At 44.4% G+C, this 25,348-nt stretch overlaps 1 protein-coding gene across 6 annotated transcripts in view; it reads left to right on the forward strand.

The window, feature by feature from the left end:
- pomt2 (protein-O-mannosyltransferase 2) overlaps positions 1–25,348 on the forward strand; it is a 196,347-nt gene that overhangs the window by 88,556 nt on the left and 82,443 nt on the right. For all 6 annotated transcript variants that reach the window (XR_010964271.1, XM_067992145.1, XM_067992147.1 and 3 more), the window contains 4 exons: positions 14,848–14,957; positions 15,049–15,115; positions 19,888–19,948; positions 20,588–20,666. Coding sequence is in view for 5 of the 6 variants with exons in the window: in XM_067992145.1 (XP_067848246.1) it covers positions 14,848–14,957; positions 15,049–15,115; positions 19,888–19,948; positions 20,588–20,666 (317 nt within the window). In the remaining variant the exon portion in view is untranslated. The remainder of the gene's footprint in view (positions 1–14,847; positions 14,958–15,048; positions 15,116–19,887; positions 19,949–20,587; positions 20,667–25,348) is intronic.

Genomic DNA, 25,348 nt, shown 5'->3' on the forward strand with positions numbered 1-25,348 from the left:
CTTTTTATCTATGTCCCCTCATTTTAGACCCCCAATTAGTCTGTTCAATCTATTCTTTCCTATCCTGTCTTAATTATAAGTACTCATCAACTCTCTAAAGAAGTTTCTTTCGCTCTGTTCTAAGTCTCTTGCATTCAGCCTTGGGTTTATGAACCCTTGTTCTCGAACCCTCAACTACTGGAAACAGTCTGCTTCTATCAATCCTGTCCCACCCTTGAATGATTTTAAACATGTCCATCATATTGCCCTCTAAACTGCATTTTTCTGATATAAAGAGCTGTAATTTTTCAAATCTTTTTTCGTGACACATCCTGGGTTTATGATTGCAAGTATAAGAACGTAAGAAATAGGAGCAGGAGGAGGCCACCCGGCCCCTCGTGCCTGCTCCGCCATTCAACAAGATCATGGCTGATCTTCTACCTCAATGCCATTTTCCTGCACCATCCCCATATCCCTTGATGCTTTTAATACCTAGAAATCTATTGATCTCGGTTTTGATTGTACTCAATGACTCAGCCTCCACAGCCCTCTGGAGTAGAGAATTCCAAAGGCTCACCACCCTCTGACTGAAGAAATTTCTCCTCATCTCAGTCCTAAATGGCCTACCCTTTATTCTGAGACTGTGACCCCCTAGTTCTAGATTCCTCAGCCAGGGGAAACATTCTCCTTGCATCTACCCTGTCGAGCCCTGTAAGAATTTTGTACGTTCCAATGAGATCACCTCTCATTCTTCCAAACTCCAGAGAATACAGGCCTAGTCTACTCAATCTCTCCTCATACGACAATCCCGCCATCTCAGGAATCAGTCTGGTGAACCTTCGTTGCACTCCCTTTAGGTAAGGAGACCAAAATTGTACACAACATTCCAGGTACAGTCTCACCAAGGCCCTATATAATTGCAGTAAGACATCTTTACTCCTGTACTCAAATCCTCTTGTAATAAAGGCTAACACACCATTTGCCTTCCTAATTGCTTGCTGCACCTGCATGTTAGCTTTCAGTGACTCATGTACAAGGACACCCAGGTCCCTTTGAATATCAATGTTTCCCAATCTCTCACCATTTAAAAAAATACTCTGCATTTCTGTTTTTCCTACAAAGTGGATAACTTCACATTTTTCCACATTATATTCCATCTGCCATGTTCTTGCCCACTCACTTAGCCTGTCGAAATCCCCTTGAAGCCTCTTTGCATCCTCCTCACAACTCACATTCCAACCTAATTTTGTGTCAACAGCAAACTTGGAAATATTACATTTGGTCCCCTCATCCAAATCATTGATATAGATTGTGAATATCTGGGGCCCAAGCACCGATCCCTGTGGTACCCCACGAGTCACAGTCTGCCAACCTGAAAAAGACCCGTTTATTCCTACTCTCTGTTTCCTGTCTGTTAACCAATTCTCAATCCACACCAGTATATTTCCCCAATTCCATGTGCTCTAACTTTGTTCACCAACCTGTGTGGGACCTTATCGAAAGCCTTCTGAAAATCCAAATACACCACATCCACTGGTTCCCCCTTATCTATTCTACTAGTTGCAGCCTCAAAGAACTCCAATAGGTTTGTCAAACATGATTTCCCTTTCATAAATCCATGTTGACTTTGCCAATCCTATTATTATTTTCTAAGTGTCCTGTTATCACATCCTTTATAATAGATTCTAGCATTTTCCTGGTACTGATGTCAGGCTAACAGGTCTGTAGTTTCCTGTTTTCTCTCTCCCTCCTTTCTTAAATAGTGGGGTTACATTTGCTACCCTCCAATCTGCAGGAACCATTCCAGAACCTATCGAATTTTGGGAGATGACAACCAATGCATCCACGATCTCTAATAGCCACTTCTTTCAAAACCTGGGATGGACATCATCAGGTCCTTGGGATTTATTGACTTTCAGTCCCATTAATTTCTCGATTACTATTTTTTTTTACCAATACTAATTTCCTTCAGTTCCTCATTCTCGCCAGTCCCTTTGTTCTCTCTAATATTTCTGGGAGGTTTTTTGTGTCTTCCATGAAGACAGACACAAAGTATTTGTTTAATTTCTCTGCCGTTTCCTTATTCCCCATTATAAATTCTCCCATCTGTCTGTCAGGAACCCACATTTGCCTTCGCCGGTCTTTTCCTTTTTACATACCTATAGAAGCTTTTACAGTCCGTTTTTATGTTTCTCGCTAGTTTACTCTCATATTCTATTTTCCCTTTCTTTATCAATTTCTTGGTCCTCCTTTGCTGAATTCTGAAATGCTCCCAATCCTCAGGCTTACTACTTTTTCTGGAAACTTTATCTGCCTCTTCCTTTGATTTAATACTATCTTTAATTTCTCTTGTTAGCCATGTTGAGTTTTTGTGCCTTAAAGGAATAAATATTTGTCATAATTTTATGTATTAATTCTTTAAATGCTAGCCGTTGCCTGTCTACCATCACGCCTTTTAATGTCGTTCCCCAATCAACCACAGCCAACTTGCGCCTCATACCTTCGTAGTTTCCTTTGTTTAGATTTAAGGCCCTAGTTTCGGATTGAACTACATCACTTTCAAACTTAATGAAGAATTCTATCATATTATGGCCACTCTTCCCTAAGGGTTCCTTTACAACAAGATTATTAATTAACCCTTTCTCATTGCACAATACTAGATCTAAAATAGCCTGTTCCCTAGTTGGTTCCACAACATACTGATCTAGAAAACCATCTCGTATACATTCCAGCAATTCGTCCTCCACAATATTCGTGCTAATTTGGTTTGCCCAATCTATATGTAGATTAAAGTCCCCATGATTGCTGTATTACCCTTGTTAGATGCACTTCTAATTTCCTGCTTTATACCGTGCCCTACATTACCACTACTGTTTGGTGACCTATAAACAACTCCCACCAATGTTTTCTGCCCCTTGCTGTTTCTTAGCTCCACCTAAACTGATTCTACATCTTGATCTTCTGAGCCAAGATCCTTTCTCATTATTGTACTGATCTCATCCTTTATTAACAGCGCTACCCCACCTCCTTTTCCTTTTAGCCTGTCCTTCCTAAATGTTGAATATCCTTGAATATTCAGTTCCCAGCCTTGGTCACCCAGTATCCCAATTGTAATCTCGCTATAGGTCATGGAGGCTCAGTAATGCTGTGCAGAAACAGTAGTGGAAGCAGAATTCATAATGGCTTTTAAAAAGGAAGTGGTAAATATTTGAAAAATAAAAGGCAGGGAAATGGGAGTGAGATCTGGAACAGGTGTGCTAAGCTAAATGGCCTCCTTCAGTGCTGTAAACTGCTATGATTTTGTGATCAGACAGGTAGCTCTCTGCACCTTTTCCATGGCTGTGATGTCCTTGCTATAATAGAGCAACCAGAACAGTGCACAGTGCTCTGGATGGTGTCAAACCACTGCCCTGTATAAGCTCAGTATCACATTTCTTACATATATCCTATTCTGTGCACTGTACAAACCAAGATCCTATTTGCCTTATTTACAGTTGCCGTGCACTGCAGACAGATTGAAGGATTTATCAACCAATTCCCCCTCAAATCCTTTTTGTGCTGTATCCTGTAGACTAACACTGTTCATTTTATAGTTCTGATCTTCATTCTTTTCCCCTAGTCTCATAGAATCATAGAAAGATTACTGCACGGAAGGAGGTCATTCATAAGAACATAAGAAATAGGAGCAGGAGTAGGCCATCCGGCCCCTCGAGCCTTCTCCGCCATTCAACAAGATCATGGCTGATCATCTACCTCAACGCCATTTTCCTGCACCATCCCCATATCCCTTGATGCCTTTAATATCTAGAAATCTATCGATCTCTGTTTTGAATGCACTCAATGATTCAGCCCATCGAGTCCACGCCGGCTATTTTTTTATTCGTTCATGGGATGTGGGCGTCGATAGCAAGGCCAGCATTTATTGCCCATCGCAAATTGCCCTTGAGAGGGTGGTGGTGAGCCGCCACCTTGAACCGCTGCTGTCTGTGGTGAAGGTTCTCCCACAGTGCTGTTAGGAAGGAAGTTCCAGGATTTTGACCCAGCGACAATGAAGGAACGGCGATATATTTCCAAGTCGGGATGGTGTGTGACTTGGAGGGGAACGTGCAGGTGGTGTTGTTTCCATGTGCCTGCTGCTCTTGTCCTTCTAGGTGGTAGAGGTCGCGGGTTTGGGAGGTGCTGTCAAAGGAGCCTTGGTACTCACTGCAGCCACGGTGCGCCAGTGGTGAAAGTAGTGAATGTTTGTTTGGGGTGGTGGATGGGGTGCCAATCAAGCGGGCTGCTTTGTCCTGGATGGTGTCGAGCTTCTTGCGTGTTGTTGGAGCTGCACTCATCCAGGCAAGTGGAGGGTATTCCATCACACTCCTGACTTGTGCCTTGTAGATGGTGGAAAGGCTTTGAGGAGTCAGGAGGTGAGTCACTCGCTGCAGAATACCCAGCCTCTGACCTGCTCTTGTAGCCACAGTATTTATGTGGCTGGTCCAGTTAAGTTTCTGGTCAATGGTGACCCCCAGGATGTTGATGGTGGGGGATTTGGCAATGGTAATGCCGTTGAATGTCAATGGGAGGTGGTCATTACCTGGCACTTGCCTGGCGCGAATGTTACTTTCCACTTATGAGCCCAAGCCTGGGTGTTGTCCAAGTCTTGTTGCATACGGGCACCGACTGCTTCACTATCTGAGGGGTTGCGAATGGAGCTGAATCCTGTGCAATCATCAGCGAACATCCCCATTTCTGACCTTTATGATGGAGGGATGATCATTGATGAAGCAGCTGAAGATGGTTGGGCCGAGGACACTGCCCTGAGGAACTCCTGCAGCAGTGTCCTCTGGCTGAGATGATTGGCCTCCAACAACGACTACCATCTTCCTTTGTGATTGGTATGATTCCAGCCATTGGAGAGTTTTCCCCCTGATTCCCGTTGACTTCAATTTTACTAGGGCTCCTTGGTGCTACACTCGCTCAAATGCTGCCTTGATATCAAGGGCAGTCACTCTCACCTCACCTCTGGAATTCAGCTCCTTTATAAGGTTAGCATATTTTCCTTGCTTTTACATAGATTGCATCGAAAGTACAGGGCAGAAACCGGCTATCCTGCCCAATGGGTCCATACCAGTATTTATGCTCCACACAAGCTTTCTCCCTCCCTCTTTCTTTGAACCCGATCAGCATATCCTTCGATTCCATTCTCCCTCATGTTTATCCAGCTTCCCGTTAAATGCATTTGTGCTTCTCACCTCAACTACTCCTTGTGAGAGCGAGTTTCATACTCTAGGTAAAGAAGTTTTTCTTGAATTCCCTACTGGATTTATTAGTGACTATCTTACATTTATGGCCCCAAGTTCTGGTCTCCCCCGAAAGGGTAGACAAAGAGAAGATATTTTCACTATCAAATCCTTTCATAGTCTTAAAGACCTCTATCAGGTCGCCCCTCATTCTTTTTTCTAGAGTTAACAGCCCCAGTCTGCTCAATCTTTCCTGATGGGTATAACCTCTCAGTTCCTGTATCATCCGAGTAAATCTATTTTGCACCTTCACCAGTGCCTCTATATCCTTTTTATAATATGGAGACCAGAACTGTTCACAGTACTCCGAGTGTGTTCGATACAAGTTTAACATAACTTCTCTGCTTTTCAATTCTATCTCTCGAGAAATGAACCCCAGAGCTTGATTTGCTTTTTTTATGGCCTTAACCTGCGTCGCTACTTTTAGTCAAAAGCAAAATAGTGCGGATGCTGGCAATCTGCAATAAAAAACAGGAAATGCTGGAAATAGCCAACGTCCCAGACTCTTCCATCACCAACCCTGGGTATGTCCTGTCCCACTGGTAGGACAGACCGACCAGAGGTGGCAGTACAGTGATATACAGTCAGGAGGGAGTGGCCCTGGGAGTCCCCAACATTGACTCCGGACCCCATGAAATCTCATGGCATCAGGTCAAACATGGGCAAGGAAACCTGCTGCTGATTACCACCTACCGCACTCCCTCAGCTGATGAATCAGTCCTCCTCCATGTTGAACACCTTGGAGGAAGCACTGAGGGAAACAAGGGCACAGAATGTACTCTGGGTGGGGGACTTCAATGTCCATCACCAAGAGTGGCTCGGTAGCACCACGACTGACCGAGCTGGCCGAGTCCTGAAGGAAATAGCTGCCAGACTGGGCCTGCGGCAGGTGGTGAGCGAACCAACACGAGGGAAAAACTTACTTGACCTCGTCCTCGCCAATCGACCTGTCGCAAATGCATCTGTCCATGACAGTATTGGTAGGAGTGACCACCGCACAGTCCTTGTGGAGACCAAGTCCCGTCTTCGCACTGAGGACACCATCCAACGTATTGTGTGGCACTACCACCGTGCTAAATGGGATAGATTCAGAACAGATCTAGCAGCTCAAAACTGGGCATCCATGAGGCGCTGTGGGCCATCAGCAGCAGCAGAATTGTATTCCAGCACAATCTGTAACCCCATGGCCCGGCATATTCCTCACTCTACCATTACCAACAAGCCAGGGGATCAACCCTGGCTCAATGAGGAGTGCAGAAGAGCATACCAAGAGCAACACTGGGCATACCGAAAAATGAGGTGCCAACCTGGCGAAGCTACAACTCAGGATTACATGCATGCTAAACAGCGGAAGCAACATGCTATAGACAGAGCTAAGCGATTCCACAACCAACTGATCAGATCAAAGCTCTGCAGTCCTGCCATATCCAGTTGTGAATGGTGGTGGACAATTAAACAACTAACGGGAGGAGGAGGCTCTGCAAACATCTCCATCCTCAATGATGGCGGCGTCCAGCACATGAGTACAAAAGTCAAGGCTGAAGCGTTTGCAACCATCTTCAGCCAGAAGTGCCGAGTGGATGATCCATCTTGGCCTCCTCCCGATATCCCCACCATCATAGAAGCCAGTCTTCAGCCAATTTGATTCACTCTACGTGATATCAAGAAACGACTGAGTGCACTGGATACAGCAAAGGTTATGGGCCATGACACCATCCCGGCTGTAGTGCTGAAGACTTGTGCTCCAGAACTAGCTGCGCCTCTAGCCAAGCTGTTTCAGTACAGCTACAACACTGGCATCTAACCGACAATGTGGAAAATTGCCCAGGTATGTCCTGTCCACAAATCCAATCCAGCCAATTCCCGCCCCATCAGCCTACTCTCAATCATCAGCAAAGTGATGGAAGGTGTCGTCGACAGTGCTATCAAGCGGCACTTACTCACCAATAACCTGCTCACCGATGCTCAGTTTGGGTTTCGCCAGGACCACTCGGCTCCAGACCACATTACAGCCTTGGTCCAAACATGGACAAAAGAGCTGAATTCCAGAGGTGAGGTGAGAGTGACTGCCCTTGACATCAAGGCAGCATTTGACCGAGTGTGGCACCAAGGAGCCCTGGTAAAATTGAAATCAATGGGAATCAGGGGGAAAACTCTCCAGTGGCTGGAGTCATACCTAGCACAAAGGAAGATGGTAGTGGTTGTTGGAGGCCAATCATCTCAGCCCCAGAGCATTGCTGCAGGAGTTTCTCAAGGCAGTGTCCCAGGCCCAACCATAATCAGCTGCTTTACCAATGACTTTCCCTCCATCATAAGGTCAAAAATGGGGATGTTCGCTGATGATTGCAGTGTTCAGTTCCATTCGCAACCCCTCAAATAATGAAGCAGTCCGAGCCCGCATGCAGCAAGACCTGGACAACATCCAGGCTTGGGCTCATAATTGGCAAGTAACATTCGCGCCAGGCAATGTCCATCTCCAACAAGAGAGTGTCTAACCTCCTCCCCTTGAAATTCAACGGCATTACCATCGCCGAATCCCCCACCATCAACATCCTGGGGGTCACCATTGACCAGAAACTTAACTGGACCAGCCATGTAAATACTGTGGCTACAAGAGCAGGTCAGAGGCTGGGCATTCTGTGGCGTGTGACTCACCTCCTGACTCCCCAAAGCCTTTCCACCATCTACAAGGCACAAGTCGGGAGTGTGATGGAATACTCTCCACTTGCCTGGATGAGTGCAGCTCCAACAACACTCAAGAAGCTCGACACCATCCAGGACAAAGCGCCCGCTTGATTGGCACCCCATCCACCACCCAAAACATTCACTCCCTTCACCACCGGTGCACTGTGGCTGCAGTGTGCACCATCCACAGGATGCACTGTGGCAACTCGCCAAGGTTTCTTCGACAGCACTTCCCAAACCCGCGACCTCTACCACCTAGAAGGACAAGAGCAGCAGGTGCATGGGAACAACACCACCTGCACGTTCCCCCTCCAAGTCACACACCATCCCGACTTGGAAATATATCGCCGTTCCTTCATCATCGCTGGGTCTGGAACTCCCTTCCTTACAGCACTGTGGGAGAACCTTCACTACACGGACTGCAGCGGTTCAGGAAGGCGGCTCACCACCACCTTCTCAAGGGCAATTCGGGATGGGCAATAAATGCCGGCCTCGCCAGCAATGCCCACATCGCATGAACGAATAAACAAAAAAAAAACTCAACGAGTCAGGTAGCATCTGTGAAGATAGAAACCGAGCTAAAGTTTCAAGTTGATGACCATTTAGTGGAGCTGTAAATGGCAACAGCAGAACCATTACACCACCTGTTGTCTGAAAAAATGAGAGCAGTGGTTATGATCTGAAGTTATTGAAATCAATGAGTTGATGGTTGTAAAGCGCCTGAACGAAAGATGTGTTTCAGTTTTATTCTATCTCTTTGTTCATCCATGGTGTGTCATCACTGCCCAGTTTGTTCTTGCTTTCTGGAGGAATGTAATTCTCCTGATCTCTGTTGATACCATCGTAAATATTTCCCACTGCTGTTCTATTTCTTTGTTTATCAGTACATTTTTCCAATTTATTTTCCCTAGTTCCATTCTCACCCCCTGAAAATCAGTTTTTTTCCCTAATTTATTACTTAGGTCTTTGTCTTACTTGTGTCCTTCTCAATCTTTATCTTAAACCTTATAATGTTGTGATCGCTATTGCCTAGATGTTCCCCCATGCTTACTTCTCTTATCTGTTCTGGTTCATTTCCCATTACTAGATTCAGCAGTATTCCTCCCTTGGGCTTTTTACATTTTGGGTAAGAAAGGAGTCCTGCACTCATTGTAAAAAAAAAACCCATTCCCTGCACCCCTTTACCAACCTCTTTCCAGTTTATTTGGGAATAGTTAAAATCTCCCATGATTATTATTCTATGTCCTTTGCTTACATATTTCTTTCTGCACCTCCTTTCCACTGGTGATTTATAGTATACCCCTGTTAGCGTGATCGATCCCTTATCTTTTATTTCAATCCATATGGATTCTGTTTCTATCCTTCTGTTAGTTATGTCCCTTTTTTCTACTGCCATTATGTTATCCATAATTAATACATCTACTCGACCCCCCCTTCCTTCCCTATCCTTTCTGATTATGTTATCCTGCCATATTTAGTTGCCAGTCCTGTTCTTTATGTAGCCATGTTTCAGTTATTCCTATCACATCTGGTTCCTCACTATGGATTATTCTCATACACTCTCTTTGCCTCTCTTCCCCTTTTTCGATCTCCTCTGTACTTTCTGTATTCAGTCTGGTTCTCTCCTGTACTATGAACCTTGCATTCATCATAAGCCTCATTTTTCTGTTTCATTTTAATCACTATACCTTTAGTTATTCAGGGAGCTCTAGCTTTGGATGCCCTTCCTTTCCCTCTCGCAGGAATGTGTCTACTCTGTATCTGAACCTACTCCTTCTTGAAGTCCTCCCATTATTCAATTACTGTTAGCCTGTCAATTTTTGATTCCAATCTACCTGGGCAAGATCCCTTTTTAACTGACTGAAATTAGCCCTCTTCCAGTTTAGTATTTTCACATTTGATTGTCCCTTGTCCTTTTCCATAACTATTCTAGACCTAATGATATTATGATCACTGTTCCCCAAATGCTTCCCCACTGAAACATGCTCCACTTGCCCCACTTCATTCCCCAGAACCAATCCAGCACTGCTTCCTTCCTGGTTGGGCTGGGAACACATTGTTCCAGAAAATTCTCTTGAACACATTGCAGGAATTCCTCCCCCTCTTTGTCCTTTTCACTTTTACTGTCCCAGCCTATAATGGGAATAATTGAAGTCCCCCATTATCACTACTCTACTCTATAGTTCTTGCATCTTTCTGTAATTTGCTCCTCTATCTCCTTCCCACTATTTGGTGGCCTATAGTATATAGCACACGGCAGACTGGCCAAAAAAGTACAAACCCATGGGATCCAAGGGAGAGTGGCAAGTTGGATACAAAATTGACTCAATGGTGGGAAGCAAAGGGTAACGATCGGGTGTTTTTGTGACTGGAAGGCTGTTTCCAGTGGGGTTCCACAAGGCTCAGTACTAGGTGCCTTTTGTGGTTATATATTAATGATTTGGACTTAAATGTAGAGTCATAGAGTCATAGAGTTATACAGCACGGTTAGAGACCCTTCGGCCCATCGTGTCCACGCCGGCCATCAGCCCTGTCTACTCTAATCCCATATTCCAGCATTTGGTCCGTAGCCTTGTATGCTATGGCATTTCAAGTGCTCATCCAAATGCTTCTTGAATGTTGTGAGGGTTCCTGCCTCCACAACCCTTTCAGACAGTGAGTTCCAGACTCCAACCACCCTCTGGGTGAAAAAGTTCTTTCTCAAATCCCCTCTAAACCTCCCGCCTTTTACCTTGAATCTATGTCCCCTTGTTATAGAACCCTCAACGAAAGGAAAAAGCTCCTTAGTATCCATCCTATCTGTGCCCCTCATAATTTTGTACACCTCAATCATGTCCCTCCTCAACCTCCTCTGCTCCAAGGAAAACAAACCCAATCTTCCCAGTCTCTCTTCATAGCTGAAGCACTCCAGCCCTGGTAACATCCTGGTGAATCTCCTCTGCACCCTCTCCAAAGCGATCACATCCTTCCTGTAGTGTGGCGACCAGAACTGCACACAGTACTCCAGCTGTGGCCTAACCAGTGTTTTATACAGCTCCATCATAACCTCCTTGCTCTTATATTCTATGCCTCGGCTAATAAAGGCAAGTATCCCATATGCCTTCTTTACCACCTTATCTACCTGTTCCGCCGCCTTCAGGGATCTGTGAACTTGCACACTAAGATCCCTCTGACCCTCTGTCTTGCCTAGGGTCCTCCCATTCATTGTGTATTCCCTTGCCTTGTTAGTCCCTCCAAAGTGCATCACCTCGCACTTTTCCGGGTTAAATTCCATTTGCCACTGTTCCGCCCATCTGACCAACCCATCTATATCGTCCTGCAGACTGAGGCTATCCTCCTCGCTATTTACCACCCTACCAATCTTTGTATCATCAGCGAACTTACTGATCATACCTTTTACATTCATATCCAAGTCATTAATGTAGACCACAAACAGCAAGGGACCCAGCACCGATCCCTGTGGTACCCCACTGGCCACAGGCTTCCAGTCACAAAAACAACCTTCGACCATCACCCTCTGCCTTGTGCCACTAAGCCAGTTTTGTATCCAAAGTGCCAAGGCACCCTGGATTCCATGGGCTCGTACCTTCTTGACCAGTCTCCTGTGGGGGACTTTATCGAAGGCCTTACTGAAATCCATGTATACCACATCCACTGCGTTACCCTCATCCACACGCCTAGTCACCCCCTCCTGGCCCGATTCGATCTACCAAAATGTATCACCTCGCATTTATCTAAATTAAACTCCATCTGCCATTCATCGGCCCACTGGCCCAATTTATCAAGATCCCGTTGCAATCCTAGATAACCAATGATTAAGAAGTTTGTAGATGATACAAAAATTGGCTGTGTGATTTATAGTGAGGAGGAAAGCTGTAGACTGCAGGAAGATATCAACGGACTGGTCAGGTGGGCAGAGAAGTGGCAAATGGAATTCAATCCAGAGAAGTGTGAGGTAATACATTTGGGGAGGGCAAACAAGGCAAGGGAATACACAATAAATGGGAGGATACTGAGAGGTGTCGAGGAAGTGAGGGACCTTGGAGTGCATGTCCACAGTTTCCTGAAGGTAGAAGGACAGGTAGACAAGGTGGTTCGAATCATCGAATCACAGAAGTTTACAACATGGAAACAGGCTCTTCGGCCCAACATGTCCATGTCGCCCAGTTTATACCACTAAGCTAGTCGCAATTGCCTGCACTTGGCCCATATCCCTCTGTACCCATCTTACCCATGTAACTGTCCAAATGCTTTTTAAAAGACAAAATTGTACCCGCCTCCACTACTGCCTCTGGCAGCTCATTCCAGACACTCACCACCCTTTGAGTGAAAAAATTGCCCCTCTGGACCCTTTTGTATCTCTCCCCTCTCACCTTAAATCTATGCCCCCTCGTTATAGACTCCCCTACCTTTGGGAAAAGATTTTGACTATCTACCTTATCTTTGCCCCTCATTATTTTATAGACTTCTATAAGATCACCCCTAAACCTCCTACTCTCCAGGGAAAAAAGTCGCAGTCTATCCAATCTCTCCCTATAAGTCAAACCATCAAGTCCCGGCAGCATCCTAGTAAATCTTTTCTGCACTCTTTCTCGTTTAATAATATCCTTTCTGTAATAGGGTGACCAGAACTGTACACAGTATTCCAAGTGTGGCCTTACTAATGTCTTGTACAACTTCAACAAGACACCCCAACTCCTGTATTCAATATTCTGACCAATGAAACCAAGCATGCTGAATGCCTTCTTCACCACCCTATCCACCTGTGACTCCACTTTCAAGGAGCTATGAACCTGTACTCCCAGATCTCTTTGTTCTATAACTCTCCCCAACGCCCTACCATTAACGGAGTAGGTCCTGGCCCGATTCGATCTACCAAAATGCATCACCTCGCATTTATCTAAATTAAACTCCATCTGCCATTCATCGGCCCACTGGCCCAATTTATCAAGATCCCGTTGCAATCCTAGATAACCTTCTTCACTGTCCACAATGCCACCAATCTTGGTGTCATCTGCAAACTTACTAACCATGCCTCCTAAATTCTCATCCAAATCATTAATATAAATAACAAATAACAGCGGACCCAGCACCGATCCCTGAGGCACACCGCTGGTCACAGGCCTCCAATTTGAAAAACAACCCTCTACAACCAACCTCTGTCTTCTGTCGTCAATCCAATTTTGTATCCAATTGGCTACCTCACCTTGGATCCCGTGAGATTTAACCTTATGTAACAACCTACCATACGGTACCTTGTCAAAGGCTTTGCTAAAGTCCATGTAGGCCACGTCCACTCACAGCCCTCATCTATCTTCTTGGTTACCCCTTCAAAAAACTCAATCAAAATTGTGAGACATGATTTTCCTCTCACAAAACCATGCTGACTGTTCCTAATCAGTTCCTGCCTCTCCAAATGCCCGTCGATCCTGTCTCTCAGAATACCCTCTAACAACTTACCCACTACAGATGTCAGGCTCACCGGTCTGTCGTTCCCAGGCTTTTCCCTGCCGCCCTTAAACAAAGGCACAACATTTGCTGCCCTCCAATCTTCAGGCACCTCACCTGTAGCTTTCGATGATTCAAATATCTCTGCTCGGGGACCCGCAATTTCCTTCCGAACCTCCCATAACGTCCTGGGATATATTTCATCAGGTCCCGGAGATTTATCTACCTTGATGCGCGTTAAGACTTCCAGCACCTCCCTCTCTGTAATATGTACACTCCTCAAGACATCACTATTTATTTCCCCAAGTTCCCGAACATCCATGCCTTTCTCAACCGTAAATACCGATGCGAAATATTCATTTAGGATCTCACCCATCTCTTGTGGTTCTGCACATGGATGACCTTGTTGATCCTTAAGAGGCCCTACTCTCTCCCTCGTTACTCTTTTGCCCTTTATGTATTTGTAGGTTAAAAAGGCATACGAGATACTTTCCTTTATTAGTCGAGGCATAGAATATAAGAGCAGGGAGCTTATGCTGGAACTGTATAAAACACTAGTTAGGCCACAACTTGAGTACTGCGTACATTTTTGGCCACCACGTTGCAGGAAAGATGTGATTGCACTAGAGAGGGTATAGAGGAGATTTACGAGGATGTTGCTAGGACTGGAGAATTTTAGCTATGAGGAAAGATTGGATTTTCTGGGGTTGTTTCCTTTGGAACAGAGGAGGCTGAGGAACAATTTAATTTTGATGTGTAAAATTGAGGGGACGAGACAGAGTGGATAGGAAGGACCTATTTTCCTTAGCAGAGAGGTCAGTGACCAGGGGGCATAGATTTAAAGTAATTGGTAGCAGGATTCGAGGGGAGCTGAGGAAAATTTTATTTCACCCAAAGGGTGCTGGCGGTCCGGAACTCAGTACCTGAAAGGGTGGTAGAGGCAGAAACCCTCATCGCATTTTGAAGGTACTTGAATGTGCACTTGAAGTGCCATAACCTTCAGGGCAACAGACCAAGTGCTGGAAAGTGGGATTAGGCTGGGCAGCTCTATTTTGACTGGCACAGACGCGATGGGCCGAGTGGTGGCCTCCTGTGCCTTCAATTTTCAATGTTTCACAGAATCACAGATGGTTACAGCATGGAATGAGGCCATTCAACCCATCGAGTCCGCGCTGGCTCTATGCCTGAGCAATCCAGCTAATCCCACTGCCCCGCCATATTCTTTTCCAGTGCTATTATAGTTTCTTTGATCATTACTGCCAACGCCTTTCTTTCCTTCCCAATCTTTACTAATACCTTGTAGCCAGGAATATTAAGTACCCAATCCTCCCTTTCTTTGCTACTATATCATAGTCCCATGTGACAACTTGAGATGTTACTGATATTTCACTCGCTCACTGTGTTTTCCAGGTATTTTGTTCCCAGTCTAATGGCCGCTTTCTCATTACAGACATTGCTTATGGATCGGTAATTACAGTAAAGAACGTGCGGACTGCAGGTGGGTACCTGCATTCTCACTGGCATTTGTATCCAGAAGGTGTTGGGGCACGACAGCAGCAGGTCAGTTGGAATGGTACCGAGATCATGTGGTAGGTCCAGGTGCCGAACACAGATGAGGATTTTGTCATCTTTCTGCTGTCCTGTTTTTCAGGTTACTGCCTATTTACACAAAGACAACAACAACCTTTGGATTGTCAGGAAACCTGAACACAACCCAGGTTAGTGCTCCTCAGCCTGCTCGCTTGCTCACTTTCAGCCTCTCTCTTGATTTATGCACCTTGCACTAAATTCATAGGGATAATCAAAGAATGGTGGTGTGAGGGTTTAAATAACCTGAATCGACGTTCTGCGTCATGAAGCAGAGATATTTGGACACATCTCTAAAGGCAATAGCTGAACCTGTATTGGCACTTCACTATAATTCAAGAAAAAACTAAGTGCCCTTTACCTCTTCTCAGCACAGTACTGAGGGATGAATTTGGTATCCACTAGGGAGCTCCAGGTACTGATATAAATCAAAAATAGGGATTGATGTCTCTTGTATCTTCCAATCAATACTTTTAAAATCCCAGCTTGCATTGTGCAAAGCCAAAATATTGCTCTGGGGGACATGTACCATCATATCTCCCTGGTTCATGCATTGTTTGAGTTGGTGAGTAGAACACAATGGATTCCAAGATGAGTCACCAGAAACATTATCACCTGTGAAATGGAGTCTGCCACAGTTCTTTTCAGAAATGCCAGGAACACCTCCTGAGGTTACTGCATTCTATCTCCAAGCTTCGGGACATATACTCCACAGCACCACCTACCTGAGGTCTTTTAGAATCATGGCGCCCGCCTGTTCCCACTGCCTCCTGTCAAGTTTCCTCATCTTGGCCTTCTGCCTTACCTCCTGCACCTGTGCCTTTCAGCTGTGTTCTTGTGACTGGCTCAGGAACGAGCTTTAAGTTGTTTGAAGTGCTCATTAACATAAGATAAGAACATAAGAAATAGGAGCAGGAGTAGGCCAATCGGCCCCTCGAGCCTGCTCCGCCATTCAATAAGATCATGGCTGATCTGATCCTAACCTCAAATCTAAATTCATGTCCAATTTCCTGCCCGCTCCCCGTAACCCCTAATTCCCTTTACTTCTAGGAAACTGTCTATTTCTGTTTTAAATTTATTTAATGATGTAGCTTCCACAGCTTCCTGGGGCAGCAAATTCCACAGACCCACCACCCTCTGAGTGAAGAAGTTTCTTCTCATCTCAGTTTTGAAAGAGCAGCCCCTTATTCTAAGATTATGCCCCCTAGTTCTAGTTTCACCCATCCTTGGGAACATCCTTATCGCATCCACCCGATCAAGCCCCTTCACAATCTTATATGTTTCAATAAGATCGCCTCTCATTCTTCTGAACTCCAATGAGTTGAGTCCCAATCTACTCAACCTCTCCTCATATGTCCGCCCTCTCATCCCCGGGATTAACAGAGTGAATAATAAGGGGAAAAAAACATTAGTGGGCGTAGTATATAGGCCTCCAAATAGTTGCAATTCTGCTGGAAGAAGTATTAATCAGGAAATAGTCGGGGCATGTAATAAGGGGACAGCTATAATTATGGGGGATTTTAACTATCATATTAACTGGACAAATCAAATTGGGCAGGGCAGCCTTGAGGAAGAGTTTATTGAGTGTATTCGGGATGGATTTCTTGAGCAGTATGTAACTGATCCTACAAGGGGGCAAGCAACCTTGGACCTGGTGCTGTGTAATGAGCCAGGATTAATTAATAATGTCCTAGTTAAGGATCCCCTTGGAATGAGTGACCATAACATGGTTACATTCCATATCCAATTAGAGGGTGAGAAGGTTGGTTCTCAAACAAGCATACCGAGCTTGAATAAAGGAGACTATGATGGTATGAGCACAGAATTGATTAAAGTGGACTGGGAAAATAGATTAAAGGGTAAGACGGTACATGAGCAGTGGTGTTCATTTAAGGAGTTATTTTACAACTTTCAAAAAAAAATTCCACTGAGGAAAAAAGGGTGTAAAAGAAATGACAGCCATCCGTGGCTAAGTAAAGAAATTAAGGATAATATCCGACTAAAAGCAAGGACATATAAGGTAGCCAAACTTAGTGGGAGGATAGAAGATTGGGAAGTCTTCAAAAGACAGCAAAAAGTAACTAAAGGATTGATTAAGAAAGGGAAGATAGATTATGAAAATAAATTAGCAAAAAATATCAAAACAGATAGCAAGAGTTTCTACAGTTATATAAAAAGTAAAAGGGTGGCTAAGGCAAACGTAGGTCCCTTAGAGGATGAGATCGGGAAATTAATGGTGGGAAACATGGAGATGGCAAAAATGCTGAACAAATATTTTGTTTCAGTCTTTACGGTAGAGGACACTAAGAATCTCCCAACACTGGACAAACAGGGGGCTCGAGGGGGGGGAGGAGCTAAATACGATTAAAATCACCAAGGAATTGGTACTCAGTAAATTAATGGGACTCAAGGCGGATAAATCCCCTGGACCTGATGGCTTACATCCCAGGGTCTTGAGGGAAGTGGCAGTCGGGATTGTGGATGCTTTGGTAATAATCTTCCAAAATTCTCTGGACTCAGCAAAGGCAGATTGGAAAACTGCTAATGTAACACCGTTATTTAAAAAGGGTAGTAGGCAGAAGGCTGGAAATTATAGACCAGTTAGCCTAACATTTGTGCTGGGTAACATTTTGGAGTCTATTATTAAGGAGACAGTAGCAGAACATTTGGATAAACATAATTTAATAGGACAAAGTCAGCATGGCTTTATGAAGGGGAAGTCATGTCTGACAAATTTGCTTGAGTTCTTTGAGGACATAACGTACAGGGTGGATAAAGGGGAACCAGTGGACGTAGTGTATTTAGACTTCCAGAAGGCATTCGACAAGGTGCCACATAAAAGATTATTGCTCAAGATAAAGAATCATTGGATTGGGGGTAATATTCTGGCATGGGTGGAGGATTGGTTATCTAACAGGAAGCAGAGAGTTGGGATAAATGGTTCATTCTCGGACTGGCAACCAGTAGCCAGTGGTGTTCCGCAGGGGTCGGTGCTGGGCCCCCAACTCTTTACAATCTATATTAACGATTTGGAGGAGGGGACCGAGTGTAACATATCAAAGTTTGCAGATGATACAAAGATGGGAGGGAAAGTAGAGAGTGAGGAGGACATAAAAAACCTACAAGGGGATATAGACAGGCTGGGTGAGTGGGCGGAGATTTGGCAGATGCAATACAATATTGGAAAATGTGAGGTTATGCACTTTGGCAGGAAAAATCAGAGAGCAAGTTATCTTAATGGCGAGAAACTGGAAAGTACTGCAGTACAAAGGGATCTGGGGGTCGTAGTGCAAGAAAATCAAAAAGTTAGTATGCAGGTGCAGCAGGTGATCAAGAAGGCCAACGGAATGTTGGCTTTTATTGCTGGGGGGATAGAATATGAAAACAGGGAGGTATTGCTGCAGTTATATAAGGTATTGGTGAGACCGCACCTGGAATACTGCATACAGTTTTGGTGTCCATACTTAAGAAAAGACATACTTGCTCTCGAGGCAGTACAAAGAAGGTTCACTCGGTTAATCCCGGGGATGAGGGGGTGGACATATGAGGAGAGGTTGAGTAGATTGGGACTCTACTCATTGGAGTTCAGAAGAATGAGAGGCGATCTTATTGAAACATATAAGATTGTGAAGGGGCTTGATCGGGTGGATGCGGTAAGGATGTTCCCAAGGATGGGTGAAACTCGAACTAGGGGGCATAATCTTAGAATAAGGGGCTGCTCTTTCAAAACTGAGATGAGGAGAAACTTCTTCACTCAGAGGGTGGTGGGTCTGTGGAATTTGCTGCCCCAGGAAGCTGTGGAAGCTACATCATTAAATAAATTTAAAACAGAAATAGACAGTTTCCTGGGAATTAGGGGTTACGGGGAGCGGGCAGGAAATTGGACATGAATTTAAATTTGAGGTTCGGATCAGATCAGCCATGATCTTATTGAATGGCGGAGCAGGCTCGAGGGGCCGATTGGCCTACTCCTGCTCCTATTTCTTATGTTCTTATGTTCTTACTGTGCCAACTCACTTAGTAACCTTGGATATACAGCTCTCTATTCCTTCATCTAAGTCATTGATAAATATTGTGAAAAGCTGATGCCCCAGTACAATTACCTGGGGGACACCACTAGTCACATTGTGCCGACTGGAGTACTTACCCATTATCCATACTCTCTGTCTCCTACCTCCTAACCAGTTCCCTATCCAAGTTGATAGGTTGCCTGCAGTTCTATGCACTCTCATTTGTCTATACACACCCTGTCCCTGTACAATGTTATCATTGTCTTTATACTGCCCAGAGGTCTGTAGAAGACCCTGTTGTTAATCTTGTCCTTCTGCTTGTTAACTCAGCCAGACTTGAATTTTGTATTTTCTCCATGTGGATACTTGTGGAGGTTGAAGAGTCGGCTTGGTATAGAAGCAGCAGCATAGTGCTGCCAGTCAGTTGCCTTAGAGGATTCCATGGCTGATTATTAATTGACTATTTTCATATTGATAGAACTATGAGTGATTTTAATTCTGGAGCTTATTGAATTGAAAGCTGTAAAAGAGGGCAGGTTATTTTTTGTTTCTTCATTTAGAAATTCCTGACATCGGCAAGTTATTCACTAAGATCTGTTGTTTTTGTTTACATGGATTTGATAAGTGCTGGAAGAGTCCTTGAATAATGTTTGTGCCATGCATTAGCCATTGTCTTGCTTCGTCTTCGGGTGTTTGAGATCACAAATCAGCCATGATCTTATCAAATGGTGGAGCGGGCTCGAGGGGCTGAATGGCCTACTCCTGTTCCTATGTCTGAAAAATGTTGACGAACATCAATGGCACATGAAGGATTATCAAAAAACTTGTATGTGAAATGATCTTTGAGAACCGCACATCATTTGATTATTTGTTATCTCTGACTCCTTTCACAGATCTGGATGACCCTGCCCAACATGTTCGACACGGTGATGTCTTCAGACTTGAGCACAAAGAGTAAGTGTTGGAAGTGGGTTCCTCTTCAGTGTTTCAGTTTAATAAAACAAAACTTGCATTTATATATCGCTTTCACACCCTCAGGACGCCTCAAAGTGCTTTACAGTCAAAGAAGTACTTTTTGAAGTGTCGTCACTATTGTAATGTAGGAAATTTGTGCACAGCAATGTGATGATGACCAGATAATCTGTTTGTGGTGTTGGATAAATGTTGGCCAGGACATCGGGGATAACTCCCCTGCTCTTCTTCAAATTTCTGGCCATGGGATCTTTTATGTCCACCTGAGAGGGCAGACGGGGCGTCGGTTTAACCTCTCATCCAAAAGACAGCCCCTCCGACAGTGCTGACCCTCCAACATTGCAGCACTCCCTCCGTACTGACCCTCCAACAATGCAGCTCTCCCTCAGTACTGACCCTCCAACGATGCAGCACTCAGTACTAACTCTCCGGCAGTGCAGCACTCCCTCAGTACTGGCATTGGGAGTGTCGGCCCAGATTTTGTGCTCGAGCCACTGGAGTGGGGCTCGAACCACGACCTTCTGACTCCAAGGAGAGCGTGCTACCAACTGAGCCACAGCTGTCTGCAATAATAGCGAGGTTCATCCTGCAGGCTCATATTTTTTGTTTTTTGTTTAATAGAACATCTCGGAATATGCACAGTCACCATCATGAGGCACCGCTAACGAAGAAGCACTTCCAGGTCACAGGATATGGAATAGTAAGGAACGGTCAGGGACTCTTCCTTGAATTGAGCGAGAGTTCTTTTTGGACAAGTCATGGAATGTCTTTAAAAGGAAACCATGGCCACTGGGGATCTTGAAGTCTGTCATGGACAGTGGACCCACATGGGGCCAGGATATTGTCGCTAAACGGAAAGAGGCTTCACAGGGTTTTAAAAGATCTAAGGATAAGAGGCGGAGGAATTTTGTGCAGAGGGCATTGTGGGCTTATTGGTTGAGGGATTTTCAGAGTCAGGCACGAATATCCTGGTTGGGCACTCTGGTAAAGAAAGCAGGTATCGTTTATATCCATTGAACTTACGGCATGTTCTCACTGAAGAGAGAAGGTTGAAAGGTGATGTGATTGCTGCTTTAAGGATTCTAAAGGGACGTGATAATATAGACCACAACGAGCTGTTTCACCTTGTCCAGAACAGTAGAACTAGAGGACACGGCCTGTGCTTAAAGTGGGGAGTAAATTCAAAACTAATCTACAGAACCAATATTTAAGTGATTGAGTGGTTAATCTATGAAACAGATTCCCAAGAGAGACAGTGGAAGGATTTAATATTGATTCATTCAAATGCAAAATAGATAGATTTCTTTTAGAAAATAACATTTTGAGATACAGTATATGAGTAATTTGAGACATAGGAACAGGAGTAGGCCATTCAGCCCCTCGTGCCTGCTCCGCCATTTGATAAGATCATGGCTGATCTGTGAGCTCGCTCCATATACCTGCCTTTGGCCCATATCCCTTAATACCTTTGGTTGCCAAAAAGCTATCTATCTCACATTTAAATTTAGCAATTGAGCTAGTATCAATTGCCGTTTGCGGAAGAGAGTTCCAAACTTCTACCACCCTTTGTGTGTAGAAATGTTTTCTAATCTCGCTCCTGAAAGGTCTGGCTCTAATTTTTAGACTGTGCCCCCTACTCCTAGAATCTCCAGCCAGCGGAAATAGTTTTTCTCTATCCACCCTATCTGTTCCCCTTAATATCTTATAAACTTCAATCAGATCACCCCTTAACCTTCTAAACTCTAGAGAATACAACCCCAATTTGTGTAATCTCTCCTCGTAACTTAACCCTTGAAGTCCGGGTATCATTCTAGTAAACCAACGCTGCACTCCCTCCAAGGCCAATATGTCCTTCTGAAGGTGCGGTGCCCAGAACTGCCCACAGTACTCCAGGTGCGGTCGAACCAGGGTTTTGTATAGCTGCAGCATAACTTCTACCCCCTTGTCCTCTAGATATAAAGGCCAGCATTCCATTCGCCTTCTTGATTATTTTCTGCACCTGTTCATGACACTTCAATGATCTATGTACTTGAACCCCAAAGTCCCTTTGGACATCCACAGTTTTTAACTTTTTACCATTTAGAAAGTACCCTGTTCTATCCTTTTATGATCCAAAGTGGATGACCTCACATTTGTTTACATTGAATTCCATTTGCCACAATTTTGCCCATTCACCTAATCTATCAATATCCCTTTGTAATTTTATGTTTTCATCTACACTGCTTACAATGCCACCAATCTTTGTGTCATCGGCAAACTTAGATATGAGACTTTCCATGCCTTCATCTAAGTCGTTAATAAATATTGTGAATAATTGAGGCCCCAAGACAGATCCCTGCGGGACTCCACTAGTCACATCCTGCCAATGTGAGTACTTACCCATTATCCCTACTCTCTGTCGCCTTTCGCTCAGCCAATTTTCTAACCAAGTCCGTACTTTACCCTCGATTCCATGGGCTTCTAACTTAGCTAACAGTCTCTTATGTGGGACCTTATCAAATGCCTTCAGGAAGTCCATATAAATAACATCCATTGACATTCCCCTGTCCACTACTTTAGTCACCTCTTCAAAAAATTCAATCAGGTTTGTCAGGCACGACCTACCTTTCACAAATCCATGCTGGCTCTCTCTGATTAACTGAAAATTCTCGAGGTGTTCAGTCACCCCATCCTTAATTATAGACTCCAGCAATTTCCCCACAACAGATGTTAGGCTAACTGGTGTATAATTCCCTGTTTTCCCTCTCCTTTCTTAAAAAGCGGAGTGACATGTGCAATTTTCTAATCTGGAGGGACAGTTCCTGAATCTGGAGAACTTTGAAAGATTATAGTTAGGGCATCCGCAATCTGCTCACCTACTTCTTTTAAAACCCTGGGATGGAAACCATCTGGTCCTGGGGATTTGTCACTCTTTAGTGCTATTATTTTCTTCATTGCTGTTGCTTTACTTAAGTTAATTTTATCGAGTCCCTGTCCCCGATTCAATATTAGTTTTCTTGGGATTTCCGGCATGCTGCAGTCTCTTTCGACTGTAAATACTGACGCAAAGTAATTATTCAACATGTCCGTCATTTCCCCATTGTCAATGACAATATCCCCACTTTCAGTTTTTAAGGGGCCAACACTGCTCCTGACCACCCTCTTTTTTCTAATATAACTATAAAAGTTCTTTGTATTGGTTTTGATATCCCTTGCAAGTTTCTTTTCATACTCTCTTTTTGTAGCTCTTACTATCTGTTTTGTGACCCTTTGTTGATCTTTGTATCTTTCACATTCGCCAGATCTGTGCTATTTTTTGCCTTTTTGTATGCCCTTTCCTTACGTCTTATAATGTCCCTTACCTCTTTTGTTGTCCATGGCTCTTTTTCTTGGCAAGTAGAGTTCTTGCCCCTCAGGGGTATAAACCGGTTCTGTATCTCGTTAAATGTTTCTTTAAACATTTCCCACTGATCATCAGTCGTTTTACCCATTAACAGATTTGCCCAGTTTACTGTGGACAGTCTCTGTCTCATCCCATTGAAGTCGGCCTTACCCAAGTCTAGAATCTTAGCAGCTGACTCACTTTTTTCCCTTTCAAACACTACATTGAACTCGATCGTGTTATGATCGCTATTGGATAGATGTTCACGCACAGTTAAGCTGTTAACTAAATCTGGTTCATTACTCATTACTAAATCTAGAATGGCTTGCCCCCTTGTTGCCTCTAGGACATACTGCTGTAGAAAACTATCCCGGACACACTCAAGAAATTCACTACCTTTCTGACAGTTGCTCGTCTGCTTTCCCCAATCAATGTGAAGGTTAAAGTCCCCCATTAAGACCACTATGCCTTTCTTACACGCTTGTCTAATCTCTGTACTTATACAATCTAGCACTTCAGACGTGGTAAGTGTAGCATGCTTGGGAGGAACAGGTGACTTTAGACATGGTTCCCAAAGCTCTCCACTGGGGTTTTCCTCACTGTGTCTGGGTCTGTTGTAGACTAATTCGATAGAGATTAATTGCTATGATTAGTCAACAACTCCATTATCATTGTATAAGGACATAAATAGGAGCAGGAATAGGCCATTCGGCCCCTCAAGCCTGCTCCGCCATTCAATAAGATCATGGCTGATGTTCAACCTCAACTCCACTTTCGTGTCCAATCCCCATAATCCCTTGATTCCCCTAGAGTCCAAAAATCTATGTCCCAGCCTTGAATATACTCAACGACTGTGCATCCACAGCCCTCTGGGGTAGAGAATTCCAAAGATTCACAACCCTCTGAGTGAAGAAATTCCTCCTCATCTCAGTCCTAAATGGCCGACCCCTTATCCTGAGACTATGCCGTCTAGTTCTAGACTCTCCAGCCAGGGGAAACAATCTCTTGGTGTCTACCCTGTCAAGCCCCCTCAGAATCTTATATGTTCCAGTGAGATCACCTCTCATTCTTCTGGACTCCAGAGAGTACAGGCCTATTCTACTCAATCTCTGCTCATAGGACAACCCTCTCATTCCAGCAATTAATCTGGTGAACCTTCTTTGCACCGCCACGAAGGCAAGAATATCTGTCCTTAGATAAGGAGACCAAAACTGTATGCAGTACTCCAGGTGAGGTCTCACCAAAGCCCTGTACAATTGTAGTAAGACTTAGAATCATAAAGTTACGGCACAGAAGGAGGCCATTCGACCCATTGTGTTCGTGCCGGCCGATAAAGAACTATCCAGCTTAATCCCACTGTCCAGCACTTGGTCCGTAGCCCTGTAAGTTACTGCACTTCAAGTGCACATCCAAGTACTTTTTAAATGAGTTGAGGGTTTCTGCCTCTACCACCCTTTCAGGCAGAGAGTTCCAGCCCCCCACCACCCTCTGGGTGACAACATCTTCTCAGCTCCCCTCTAAACCTTCCACCAATTACTTAAAATCTATGCCCTCTAGTCACTGACCCCTCTCCTAAGGGAAATAGATCCTCCCTATCCACTTTATCTAGTCCCATCATAATTTTATATACCTCAATTAAATCTCCCCTCAGCCTCCTTTGTTCCAAAGAAAACAACCCCAGCCTATCCAATCTTTTCTCATAGCTAAAATTCTCCAGCCCTGTCAACATCCTCTTAAATCTCCTCTGTACACTCTAATGCAATCACATCTTTCCTGTAATGTGACCAGAACTGTACTCAAGCTGTGGCCTAACTAATGTTTTATACAGTTCTAGCATAACCTCCCTGCTCTTATATTCTGTGCCTCGGCTAATAAAGGAAAGTATTCCATATGCCTTTTTAACCACCGTATCTACCTGCCCTGCTACCTTCAGGGATCTGTGGACATGCACTCCAAGGTCCCTTTGTTCCTCTACACCTCTCCGTATCCTCCCATTTATTGTGTATTCCCTTGCCTTGTTT

Source organism: Heptranchias perlo, chromosome 10 (assembly GCF_035084215.1).
Source record: "Heptranchias perlo isolate sHepPer1 chromosome 10, sHepPer1.hap1, whole genome shotgun sequence".
Classification (NCBI taxonomy): Eukaryota; Metazoa; Chordata; class Chondrichthyes; order Hexanchiformes; family Hexanchidae; genus Heptranchias; species Heptranchias perlo.